This window comes from Coturnix japonica, unplaced genomic scaffold, assembly GCF_054131305.1.
Source record: "Coturnix japonica strain WE unplaced genomic scaffold, WE-NBRP24 Scf098, whole genome shotgun sequence".
Taxonomy (NCBI): Eukaryota; Metazoa; Chordata; class Aves; order Galliformes; family Phasianidae; genus Coturnix; species Coturnix japonica.
Genome location: NW_028189001.1, coordinates 82082 through 96394, shown reverse-complemented (window position 1 = coordinate 96394; position 14313 = coordinate 82082). Strand labels below are relative to the sequence as shown.

Genomic DNA, 14313 nt, shown 5'->3' with positions numbered 1-14313 from the left:
CTATGGGGTCTCTATGGGTCTCTATGGGATGGTTACGGGTCTCTATGGGTCTCTATGAGTCTCTATGGGTCTCTATTGGAATCTATGGGGTCTCTATGGGTCTCTATGGGTCCATGTGGGTCTCTATGGGTCTCCATGGGGATCTATGGGGTCTCTATGGGTCTCTATGTGTATCTATGGGTCTATGTGGGTCTCTATGGGGTGGTTATGGGTCTCTATGGGGATCTATGGGTCCATGTGGGTCTCTATGGGGTCTCTATGGGGTGGTTATGGGTCTCTATGGGGTCTTTATGTGTCCCTATGGGGTCTCTATGGGTCTCTATGGGGTCTCTATGGGATGGTTATGGGTCCCTATGTGTCTCTATGGGGTCTCTATGGGTCCATGTGGGTCTCTATGGGGTCTCTATGGGTCTCTATGGGGTCCATGTGGGTCCCTATGGGTCTCTATGTGTCTCTATGGGGTCTCTATGAGTCCCTATGGGTCTCTATGGGTCTCTATGGGTCTCTATGGGTCTCTATGGGGTCTCTATGTGTCTCTATGTGTCTCTATGGGGTCTCTATGGGTCTCTATGTGTCTCTATGGGGCAGCCGTATGTTCCCAATGCACTTATAGGGCGGGGGGAGGGGGCGTGGCTTCTTCCACGGGTGGGCGTGGCTTCATGTGAGGGCGTGGCTTAATTCGTCTATGGGCGTGGCTTAAGCAGTCGGTGGGCGGGGCTTCGTACGGGGGCGTGGCTTAAGCCATTTGCGGGTGTGGCTTAATTCGTTTGTGGGCGTGGCTTACGCCATTTGTGGGCGTGGTTTACGGCGTCAGTGGGCGTGGCTTACGCCATTTGTGGGCGTGGCTTCGCGAGTGGGCGTGGCTTCCGTCGCAGTGCCCCCCCCCCCCCCCCTTTAATTTTCCCCATTTTCGGCCATTTTTATTTTCCACATTTTTTATCCTTTTTTTTTTGGGTTTTTTTGGTTCCATTTGGACACACGATGGACCCGACGTTAAAGGTTGGACCCCCCCCCCCACCCCATAACCCCATAACCCCCCCCCCCCCCCCCCCGTATTTGGGGTCGATATGGGACAATATGGGGCCCATTTGGGGTCAATTAATGCCATTTAGGGTCTATATGGGTCTATATGGCCCCATATAGGGTCAATAGGGTCTATATGGACATTTAGGGTCTATATGGGCTTATTTAGGGTCTATATGGGTCTATATGGATCCATATGGGCCCCATATAGGGTCAATAGGGTCTATATGGCCATGTAGGGTCTATATGGGCTTATTTAGGGTCAATAGGGTCTATATGGCCCTTTTGGGGTCAATATGGGCTATTTAGGGTCAATATGGGCCTATTTGGGGTCAATATGGGACAATATGGGCCCATTTGGGGTCAATTAATGCCATTTAGGGTCAATATGGGTCTATATGGGCCCCATATAGGGTCAATAGGGTCTATATGGACATTTAGGGTCTATATGGGTCTATATGGCCCTTTTGGGGTCAATATGGGCCATTTAGGGTCAATATGGGTCTATATGGCCCCATATAGGGTCAATAGGGTCTATATGGGCCCATTTAGGGTCTATAGGGTCTATATGGCCCTTTTGGGGTCAATATGGGCCTATTTAGGGTCAATATGGGTCTATATGGCCCTTATGGGGTCATTATGGCTCCATTTAGGATTAATATGGGCCCATTTGGGGTCAATATGGGTCTATATGGGCCCTTTTGGGGTCTATATGGGCTTATTTAGGGTCAATATGGGTCTATATGGGCTTATTTAGGGTCTATATGTGTCTATATGGCCCTTTTGGGGTCTATATGGGCTTATTAGGGTCAATATGGGCTTACTTAGGGTCAATATGGGTCTATATGGGCCCCATATATGGTCAATAGGGTCTATATGGCCCTTTTGGGGTCAATATGGGCCCATTTAGGGTCTATATGGGTCTATATGGGCACATATAGGGTCAATAGGGTCTATATGGCCATGTAGGGTCTATATGGGCTTATTTAGGGCCAATATGGGTTTATATGGGCCCCATATAGGGTCAATAGGGTCAATATGGGCCATTTGGGGTCAATATGGGTCTATATGGGTCTATTTGGGGTCGATATGGGCCTATTTGGGGTCTATATGGCCCCATTTGGGGTCTATATGGGTCAATATAGGCCCTTTTTGGGGTCAATATGGGCTTATTTAGGGTCTATATGTGTCTATATGGCCCTTTTGGGGTTAATATGGGTCTATTTGGGGTCAATATGGGCCCATTTAGGGTCAATATGGGTCTATATGGCCCTTTTGGGGTTAATATGGGTCTATTTGGGGTCGATATGGGCCTATTTGGGGTCTATATGGCCCCATTTGGGGTCTATATGGGTCAATATAGGCCCTTTTGGGGTCAATATGGGCTTATTTAGGGTCTATATGTGTCTATATGGCCCTTTTGGGGTCAATATGGGCCATTTAGGGTCAATATGGGCCTATTTGGGGTCAATAGGGTCTATATGGGTCCATTTATGGTCTATATGGCACTTTTGGGGTCTATATGGGTCAATATGGGCCCATTTATGGTCAATATGGGTCTATATGGCCCTTTTGGAGTCAATATGGGCCTATTTAGGGTCAATATGGGTCTATATGGGCTTATTTAGGGTCAATATGGGTCTATATGGCCCTTTTGGGGTCAATATGGGCCCTTTTGGGATCAATACAGGCATATTTAGGGTCAATATGGGCCCTTTTGGGGTCAATCCATTCTAAGTGGTGGGGGGGGGGGGTCCATTTTGGGCTCATTTTCCCTTTTTTTGGGTCCATTTATTGGGGTTTTTTGTTGGGGGGGGGGGGGGCGACGTTTTGGGGTCAATTAGGGGGTTTTTGGGGTCGTTGTGGGGGGGTCCTTATTGTATGTGGGGGGGTCCTCGATGGGGTCGGGGGTCTCAGTAGTAGGTTTCCTTCTCCACCCAACCTGCAAGAGAAAATGGGTGAAAAAAGGCGATTTTGGGGTCGTCCTTAAAGAGACCAGAAAGACCCCAAAACAGCCCCAAAATCCCACTAATTTACCCCAAAATGGGGCCCAATAATGGGGATGTGGGCCAAAAGGCCACAAAAAAACCCATATAGAGCCCCAAAATCCCCCATTTTGCCCCAAAACTCAAAGCTGATGTCAAAAACCTATAGAAATGTGGGAAGGAAACCCCAAAATCCCACTATTTTACCCCAAAATGGGGTTTATGGGGCCCAATAATGGGGATGTGGGGCCAAATGGCCACAAAAAACCCCATATAGAGCCCCAAAATCCCCCATTTTTGCCCCAAAACTCAAAGCTGATGTCAAAAACCTATAGAAATGTGGGAAGGAAACCCCAAAATCCCACTATTTTACCCCAAAATGGAGCCCAATAATGGGGATGTGGGGCCAAAAGGCCACAAAAAACCCCATATAGAGCCCCAAAATCCCCCATTTTTGCCCCAAAACTCAAAGCTGCTGCCAAAAAACCTATAGGGATGTAGGCAAGAAACCCCAAAATCCCACTATTTTACCCCAAAATGGGGCTTATGGGTCCAGCAATGGGGTTCAAAACAGGGGGCAGAAAAGCCCTAAAAGCCCCTAAAAAACCCCAAATCCCACTTGTTTTACCCCAAAACTCAGAGCTGGGATCGAGCACTAATAGGATCGGGGGTAAAAATACCCTAAAATGCCCCAAATTGCCCCAAAATCGGCCCCAAAAGACCCCCCCCCCCCCCCCCCCCCCAAAATGAGCCCTTCTCTCCTATATCTCATATTGGCCATCAATGGGGATATAGGGGCAAAAAAAGACCCTCAAAAAGACCCCAAAATCGCCCCAAATCACCCCAAAATCGCCACCCCCCATTGTAGAGACCCCCCCCATTTTAAAGCCCCCCCCTCATTATAAAGACCCCCCCCAAAGACCCCCTAAACCCCCCCCAAAATGTGCCCTCCTCTCCTATATCTCCTATTGGCCATCAATAGGGATATAGGGCTAAAAAAGACCCCCCAAAAGACCCCAAAATCGCCCCAAATCACCCCAAAATCACCCCCCCGCCATCATAGAGACCCCCCCCATTATAAAGACCCCCCCATTATAGAGACCCCCCCCCAAAACCCCCCTAAAGACCTCCCAGCTCCCCCCAAATGCTCTTGGCCATCAATGGGGATATAAGGGCAAAAAAGACCCCTAAAAAGACCCCAAAATCGCCCCAAATCTCCCCAAAATGGACCCCCCCATTGTAGAGACCCCTCCCCATTTTAAAGCCCCCTCCATTATAGAGACCCCCCCAAAGACCCCCTAAACCCCCCCCAAAATGAGCCTTTATAACCTCATTGACCATCAATAGGGATATAGGGCAAAAAAGACCCCCCAAAATACCCCAAAATCGCCCCAAATCACCCCAAAATCGACCCCCCCCATTGTAGAGACCCCTCCCCATTTTAAAGACCCCCCCATTATAAAGACCCCCCCCCAAAACCCCCCAAAAGACCCCCCAGCCCCCCCCCAAATGCTCTTGGCCATCAATGGGGATATAGGGGCAAAAAAGACCCCTAAAAAGACCCCAAAATCGCCCCAAATCACCCCAAAATCACCCCCCCCATCGTAGAGACCCCTCCCCATTATAAAGACCCCCCTCATTATAAAGACCCCCCCCAAAGACCCCCTAAACCCCCCCCAAAATGAGCCCTTCTCTCCTATATCTCCTATTGGCCATCAATGGGGATATAGGGGCTAAAAAGACCCCCCAAAAAGACCCCAAAATCGCCCCAAATCACCCCAAAATCGCCCCCCCCATCGTAGAGACCCCTCCCCATTTTAAAGACCCCCCAAAGACCCCAAAAGACCCCCAAATCCCCCCAAAATGAGCCCTTCTCTCCCATTGACCATCAATAGGGATATAGAGGGAATAGGGGCTAAAAAGACCCCCCAAAAGACCCCAAAATCGCCCCAAATCACCCCAAAATCGACCCCCCCCATTGTAAAGACCCCTCCCCATTTTAAAGCCCCCCCATTATAAAGACCCCCCCCAAAACCCCCCTAAAGACCCCCCAGCCCCCCCCAAATGCTCTTGGCCATCAATGGGGATATAGGGGCCAAAAAGACCCCCAAAAAGACCCCAAAATCGCCCCAAATCACCCCAAAATCGACCCCCCCCATTGTAGAGACCCCTCCCCATTTTAAAGACCCCCCCATTATAAAGACCCCCCCCCAAAGACCCCCTAAACCCCCCCCCAAAATGAGCCCTCCTCTCCTATATCTCCTATTGGCCATCAATAGGGATATAGGGCTAAAAACGACCCCCAAAAAGACCCCAAAATCGCCCAAATCACCCCAAAATCACCCCCCCCATTGTAGAGACCCCTCCCCATTTTAAAGACCCCCCCAAAGACCCCAAAAGACCCCCAAATCCCCCCAAAATGAGCCTTTCTATCCCATTGACCATCAATAGAGATATATGGGGAATGGGGGCAAAAAAGACCCCCAAAAAGACCCCAAAATCGCCCCAAATCACCCCAAAATCGCCCCCCCCCCCATTGTAGAGACCCCTCCCCATTTTAAAGACCCCCCTCATTATAAAGACCCCCCCAAAGACCCCCTAAACCCCCCCAAAATGAGCCCTTCTATCCCATTGACCATCAATAGGGATATAGGGGAATAGGGGCTAAAAAGACCCCCAAAAAGACCCCAAAATCAGCCCAAATCACCCCAAAATCGACCCCCCATCGTAGAGACCCCTTCCCATTTTAAAGACCCCCCCAAAGACCCCAAAAGACCCCCAAATCCCCCCCAAAATGAGCCTTTCTATCCCATTGACCATCAATAGGGATATAGGGCAAAAAAGACCCCCCAAAAGACCCCAAAATCACCCCAAATCACCCCAAAATCGACCCCCCCCCATTGTAGAGACCCCCCCCATTTTAAAGACCCCCCTCTTTATAAAGACCCCCCCCCAAAGACCCCCTAAACCCCCCCCAAAAGGAGCCCTTCTCTCCCATTGACCATCAATAGGGATATATGGGGAATAGGGGCTAAAAAGACCCCCAAAAAGACCCCAAAATCGCCCCAAATCACCCCAAAATCGCCCCCCCCCCATTGTAGAGACCCCTCCCCATTTTAAAGCCCCCTCCCCACCTCCTGGGTTCCGGCGTAGGATGAGTTTCCTGATCTCATCGTAGACGAAGATGAGGAAACTGTACGGGAAGGCGCAGAACCACCAGCTGGGCCTTTAAATAGGGGGGGGGGGGTGGAATTAGGGGGGGGGTCTCATCCATAGGGACCCCCTATAGAGACCCTGCCCCATAGAGACCCCCTATAGAGACCCACTGCCCCATAGGGACCCCCCTATAGGGAGCCTGTCCCATAGAGAACCACCAGCTGGGCCTTTAAATGGGGGGGGGGATGGAATTAGGGGGGGGGTCTCATCCATAGGGACCCTGCCCCATAGAGACCTATAGGGACCCCCTATAGAGACCCTGCCCCATAGAGACCCCCCTATAAAGACCCATTGCCCCATAGAGAACCACCAGCTGGGCCTTTAAATGGGGGGGGGGTCCCATCCATAGGGACCCCCTATAGGGACCCTGCCCCATAGAGACCTATAGAGAACCCCCATAGAGACCCACTGCCCCATAGAGACCTATAGGGAACCCCATAGAGACCCACTGCCCCATAGAGACCTATAGGGAACCCCATAGAGACCCACTGCCCCATAGAGAACCACCAGCTGGGCCTTTAAATAGGGGGGGGGGGGGTGGAATTAGGGGGGGGGTCTCATCCATAGGGACCCCCCTATAGAGACCCTGCCCCATAGAGACCCCCTATAGAGACCCACTGCCCCATAGAGACCCCCTATAGAGACCCTGCCCATTGAAACCCCCTATAGAGACCCACTGCCCCATAGAGAACCACCAGCTGGGCCTTTAAATAGGGGGGGGGATGGAATTAGGGGGGGGGTCCCATCCATAGGGACCCCCCTATAGAAACCCTGCCCCATAGAGACCTATAGGGAACCCCATAGAAACCCACTGCCCCATAGAGACCCCCCTATAGAGACCCAGTGCCCCATAGAGACCTATAGGGAACCCCATAGAGAACCACCAGCTGGGCCTTTAAATGGGGGGGGGGATGGAATTAGGGGGGGGGTCCCATCCATAGGGACCCCCTATAGGGACCCTGCCCCATAGAGACCTATAGGGAACCCCATAGAGACCCACTGCCCCATAGAGAACCACCAGCTGGGCCTTTAAATAGGGGGGGGGGGAATTAGGGGGGGGGTCCCATCCATAGGGACCCTGCCCCATAGAGACCTATAGGGACCCCCCTATAGAGACCCTGCCCCATAGAGACCCCCTATAGAGACCCATTGCCCCATAGAGACCCCCTATAGGGACCCACTGCCCCATAGAGACCCCTTATAGAGACCCACTGCCCCATAGAGACCCACCAGCTGGGCCTTTAAATAAAGGGGGGGGGTGGAATTAGGGGGGGGGTCTCATCCATAGGGACCCCTTATAGAGACCCTGCCCCATAGAGACCCCCTATAGAGACCCATTGCCCCATAGGGACCCCCCTATAGAGACCCTGCCCCATAGAGACCCCCTATAGAGACCCATTGCCCCATAGGGACCCCCCTATAGAGACCCTGCCCCATAGAGACCCCCTATAGAGACCTCCCCATATGGTTCCATCCCTATAGACCCCCCCCCCCCAAATCCCCCCCATATCCCCCAATTCCCCCCCAATAAACCCCATTATATCTCCCCCCCCATAAATCCCACCCCCCCACAACGACCACCACCATGTAGCCCCCCCTGTCCCCTACTCCCCCCATATGGTCCCATCCCCATAGACCCCTCCTCCTCCCCACGACCCCCCCCCAAATGCCCCCTCCCCCCCCCAGGGCCCATATAAGACCCCTCTACTAATCTACCCCATAGCCCCCTCCCCTTAAATCCCACCCCCCCCACAACGACCACGACCATGTAGCCCCCCCTCTCCCCTACCCGCCCCACATGGTCCCATCCCCACAGACCCCTCCCCCTCCCCACGACCCCCCCCCAAATGCCCCCTCCCCCCCCCAGGGTCCATATAAGACCCCTCTACTAACCCGCCCCATAGCCCCCTCCCCTTAAATCCCACCCCCCCACAACGACCACCACCATGTAGCCCCCCCTCTCCCCTACCCGCCCCACATGGTCCCATCCCCATAGACCCCTCCCCCTCCCCACGACCCCCCCCCAAATCCCCCCTCCCCCCCCATTCCCTGCCTAAGACCCTTCATAAAACCCCCCCAATAAACCCCCTTATATCTCCCACCCCTTAAATCCCACCCCCCCACAACGACCACCACCATGAAGCCCCCCCTCTCCCCTACCCACCCCACATGGTCCCATCCCCATAGACACCTCCCCCTCCCCACGACCCCCCCCCAAATCCCCCCTCCCCCCCCATTCCCTGCCTAAGACCCTTCATAAAACCCCCCCAATAAACCCCCTTATATCTCCCACCCCTTAAATCCCACCCCCCCACAACGACCACCACCATGAAGCCCCCCCTCTCCCCTACCCGCCCCATAGGGTCCCATCCCCATAGACCCCTCCCCCTCCCCACGACCCCCCCCAAATCCCCCCTCCCCCCCCCAGGGCCCATATAAGACCCCTCTAATAACCCGCCCCATAGCCCCCTCCCCTTAAATCCCACCCCCCCACAACGACCACCACCATGTAGCCCCCCCTCTCCCCTACGCACCCCACATGGTCCCATCCCCATAGACCCCTCCCCCTCCCCACGACCCCCCCCCAAATCCCCCCTCCCCCCCCATATCCCCCAATTCCCCCCCTAATAAACCCCTCTAATAAACCCCCCCATAGCCCCCTCCCCTTAAATCCCACCCCCCCACAACGACCACCACCATGTAGCCCCCCCTCTCCCCTACCCCCCCCACATGGTCCCATCCCCATAGACCCCTCCCCCTCCCCACGACCCCCCCCCAAATGCCCCCTCCCCCCCCCAGGGCCCATATAAGACCACTCTAATAACCCGCCCCATAGCCCCCTCCCCTTAAATCCCACCCCCCCACAACGACCACCACCATGAAGCCCCCCCTCTCCCCTACCCACCCCACATGGTCCCATCCCCATAGACACCTCCCCCTCCCCACGACCCCCCCCCAAACCCACCCCCCCCCCCCCCTTATAACGTACTTGAGCGGGTACATGCGCAGCGCCACGTCCATTCCGGGGCAGTAGGACAGGAACGCGGCCAGCGCCGTCTCCTCAAACAGCCCAAAAATCAGGATCTTGTTCCTATTGGACGACACCGATGTGACGTCATCAGACCCTCATGACGTCATCAGACCCCCACCCCACCCCTCAGACCCAAAATCGGCTGTTTTTAACCCAAAATTCCCTGTTATTTTACTCCTTAAATCCACCCCCCCCCCCCCTCAGGTCCCGTTGTGATGCTCAGAGCTGCCATCCCATAATGACCAATAGAGCCCCATAGACACCCCATAGAGCCCCATAGACACCCCATAGAGCCCCATAGAGCCCCATAGACACCCCATAGAGCCCCATAGAGCCCCATAGACACCCCATAGAGCCCCATAGAGCCCCATAGACACCCCATAGAGCCCCATAGACACCCCATAGAGCCCCATAGAGCCCCATAGAGACCCATAGACACCCCATAGAGCCCCATAGACACCCCATAGAGCCCCCATAGACACCCCATAGAGCCCCATAGACACCCCATATCCCCCCATATCTCCCCATAGACACCCCATAGAGCCCCATATGCCCCCATAGAGCCCCATATCGCCCCATAGACACCCCATAGAGCCCCATATGCCGCCATAGAGCCCCATAGAGCCCCATAGAGCCCCATAGACACCCCATAGAGCCCCATAGACACCCCATAGACACCCCATAGAGCCCCATAGACACCCCATAGATCCCCATAGACACCCCATAGAGCCCCATAGACACCCCATAGACACCCCATAGAGCCCCATAGAGCCCCACAGAGCCCCATAGACACCCCATAGACACCCCATAGAGCCCCATAGACACCCCATAGACACCCATAGAGCCCCATAGACACCCCATAGAGCCCCATAGACACCCCATAGACACCCCATAGACACCCCATATCGCCCCATAGACACCCCATAGAGCCCCATAGACACCCCATAGAGCCCCATAGACACCCCATAGAGCCCCATAGAGCCCCATAGACACCCCATAGACACCCATAGAGCCCCATAGACACCCCATAGAGCCCCATAGACACCCCATAGACACCCCATAGACACCCCATAGAGCCCCATAGACACCCCATAGAGCCCCATAGAGCCCCATAGACACCCCTATATCCCCCTTAGGACCCCATATCCCCCCATATAACCCCCTTAGGACCCCATATGCCCCCATAGACACCCCATAGAGCCCCATAGAGACCCCCTGCCCCATAGATTGCCCCATAGATTCATACTTCATCCCCTGTTGAAACACTGAATTCCTCCTTGTTTTACATATGATCAGATCGGCCCATTGCACCACCCCATAGAGCCCCATAGAGCCCCATAGAGCCCCATAGACACCCCATAGAGCCCCATAGAGCCCCATAGACCCCACATATCTCCACATATCCCCCCATATAACCCCCTTAGGACCCCATATCTGCCCCATAGACACCCCATAGAGCCCCATAGACACCCCATAGAGCCCCATAGAGCCCCATAGACACCCCATAGAGCCCCATAGACACCCCATAGAGCCCCATATCCCCCCATATAACCCCCTTAGGACCCCATATCCCCCCATATCTCCCCATAGACACCCCATAGCGCCCCATAGACACCCCATAACTCACTTCATCCCCTGTTGGAACACCGAGTTCCTCCTTGTTTTACATATGATGAGATCGGCCCATTGCACCACCCCATAGAGCCCCATAGCGCCCCATAGACACCCCATAGACACCCCATAGAGCCCCATAGACACCCCATAGAGCCCCATAGAGCCCCATATCCCCCCATATCTCCCCATAGACACCCCATAGAGCCCCATAGAGCCCCATAGACACCCCATAGAGCCCCAGAGAGCCTCATAGACACCCCATAGAGCCCCCTAGACCCCATATATCTCCCCATATCCCCCCATATAACCCCCTTAGGGCCTCATATCCCCCCATATCTCCCCATAGACACCCCATAGAGCCCCATAGACACCCCATATCCCCCCATAGACACCCCATAGAGCCCCATAGAGCCCCCCATATCCCCCTATATCCCCCATAGACACCCCATATCTCCCCATAGACACCCATAGAGCCCCATAGACACCCCATATCCCCCCATAGACACCCCATAGAGCCCCATAGAGCCCCCCATATCCCCCTATATCCCCCATAGACACCCCATATCTCCCCATAGACACCCATAGAGCCCCATAGACACCCCATAGAGCACCATAGGGACTCCCTGCCCCATATCTCCCCATAGGGACCCCCTGCCCCATAGATTGCCCCATAGATCCCATATCATACTTCATTCCCTGTTGGAACACCGAGTTCCTCCTGGTTTTACATATGATCAGATCGGCCCATTGCACCACCCCATAGAGCCCCATAGACACCCCATAGAGCCCCATAGACACCCATAGAGCCCCATAGACACCCCATAGAGCCCCATAGACACCCCATAGAGCCCCATAGACACCCCATAGACACCCCATAGACACTCCATAGAGCCCCATAGAGCCCCATATCCCCCCATATCCCCCCATAGACACCCCATAGAGCCCCATAGACACCCCATATCCCCCCATATCTCCCCATAGAGCCCCATAGACACCCCATAGAGCCCCATAGAGCCCCATATCCCCCCATATCCCCCCATAGACACCCCATAGAGCCCCATAGACACCCCATATCCCCCCATAGACACCCCATAGAGCCCCATAGACACCCCATATCTGCCCCATAGACACCCCATAGAGCCCCATAGGGACTCCCTGCCCCATAGAGCCCCATAGACACCCCATAGCGCCCCATAGAGCCCCATAGAGCCCCATAGACACCCCATAGAGCCCCATAGACACCCCATAGAGCCCCATAGAGCCCCATAGACACCCCTATATCCCCCTTAGGACCCCATATCCCCCCATATAACCCCCTTAGGACCCCATATCCCCCCATATAACCTCCTTAGGACCCCATATCTGCCCCATAGACACCCCATATCTCCCCATAGAGCCCCATAGACACCCCATATCCCCCCATATCTCCCCATAGACACCCCATAGAGCCCCATAGACACCCCATAGAGCCCCATAGACACCCCATAGAGACCCCATAGAGCCCCATAGACACCCCATAGCGCCCCATAGAGCCCCATAGACACCCCATAGCGCCCCATAGAGCCCCATAGACACCCCATAGCGCCCCATAGACACCCCATAGAGCCCCATAGACACCCCTTAGAGCCCCATAGGGACCCCCTGCCCCATAGATTGCCCCATAGACACCCCATATCACCCCATAGAGCCCCATAGACACCCCATAGACACCCCATATCCCCCCATATCCCCCATAGAGCCCCATAGACACCCCATATCCCCCCATATCTCCCCATAGACACCCCATAGAGCCCCATAGACACCCCATAGAGCCCCATAGAGCCCCATAGACACCCCATAGAGCCTCATAGACACCCCATAGACCCCCATATCCCCCCATATAACCCCCTTAGGACCCCATATCCCCCCATATATCTCCCTTAGGACCCCATATCTGCCCCATAGACACCCCATATCTCCCCATAGAGCCCCATAGACACCCCATAGAGCCCCATAGAGCCCCATAGACACCCCATAGAGCCCCATAGAGTCCCATAGACACCCCATATCCCCCCATATCTCCCCATAGACACCCCATAGAGCCCCATAGAGCCCCATATCCCCCCATATAACCCCCTTAGGACCCCATATCCCCCCATATCTCCCCATAGACACCCCATAGAGCCCCATAGACACCCCATAGAGCCCCATAGACACCCCATAGCGCCCCATAGACACCCCATAGAGCCCCATAGACACCCCATATCCCCCTATATCCCCCATAGACACCCCATATCTCCCCATAGACACCCATAGAGCCCCATAGACACCCCATAGAGCCCCATAGAGCCCCATAGACACCCCATAGAGCCCCATAGACACCCCATAGAGCCCCATAGACCCCACATATCTCCACATATCCCCCCATATAACCCCCTTAGGACCCCATATCTGCCCCATAGACACCCCATAGAGCCCCATAGACACCCCATAGAGCCCCATAGAGCCCCATAGACACCCCATAGAGCCTCATATCCCCCCATATAACCCCCTTAGGACCCCATATCCCCCCATAGACACCCCATATCTGCCCCATAGACACCCCATAGAGCCCCATAGACACCCCATATCCCCCCATATCCCCCCATAGACACCCCATAGAGCCCCATAGACACCCCCTGCCCCATAGAGCCCCATAGACACCCCATAGAGCCCCATAGAGCCCCATAGACACCCCATAGAGCCCCATAGACACCCCATATCCCCCCATATCTCCCCATAGACACCCCATAGAGCCCCATAGACACCCCATAGACACCCCATAGAGCCCCATAGACACCCCATATCCCCCCATATCTCCCCATAGACACCCCATAGAGCCCCATAGACACCCCATAGAGCCCCATAGAGCCCCATAGACACCCCATAGAGCCCCATATCCCCCCATATAACCCCCTTAGGACCCCATATCTTCCCATATAGCCCCCATATCCCCCCATATAACCCCCTTAGGACCCCATATCTGCCCCATAGACACCCCATATCTCCCCATAGAGCCCCATAGACACCCCATAGAGCCCCATAGAGCCCCATAGACACCCCATAGAGCCCCATAGACACCCCATAGAGCCCCATAGACACCCCATATCCCCCCATATCTCCCCATAGACACCCCATATCTCCCCATAGAGCTCCATAGACACCCCATAGAGCCTCATATCCTCCCATATAACCCCCTTAGGACCCCATATCCCCCCATATCTCCCCATAGACACCCCATAGAGCCCCATAGACACCCCTATATCCCCCTTAGGACCCCATATCCCCCCATAGACACCCCATAGAGCCCCATAGACACCCCATAGACACCCCATAGAGCCCCATAGACACCCCTATATCCCCCTTAGGACCCCATATCCCCCCATAGACACCCCATAGAGCCCCATAGACACCCCATAGACACCC

General features: G+C 54.6%; 1 protein-coding gene across 11 annotated transcripts in view; it reads right to left on the bottom strand.

Annotated features, from left to right (window-relative positions):
* Window positions 1–2792: 2792 nt before the first annotated feature.
* Window positions 2793–14313, bottom strand: part of ATP1A3 (ATPase Na+/K+ transporting subunit alpha 3) — a 60182-nt gene continuing 48661 nt past the window's right edge. For 10 of the 11 annotated variants that reach the window (XM_085534758.1, XM_085534757.1, XM_085534760.1 and 7 more), the window contains 3 exons: window positions 9214–9315; window positions 6143–6234; window positions 2793–2965 (listed from right to left, as the gene is read on the bottom strand). In XM_085534758.1, coding sequence (XP_085390884.1) covers window positions 2937–2965; window positions 6143–6234; window positions 9214–9315 — 223 coding nt within the window. In that variant the 3' untranslated portion in view covers window positions 2793–2936. Of the gene's footprint in view, window positions 2966–6142; window positions 6235–7345; window positions 7464–9213; window positions 9316–14313 lie in introns of those variants that run through there. The other variant, XM_085534762.1, reaches the window with a different exon arrangement.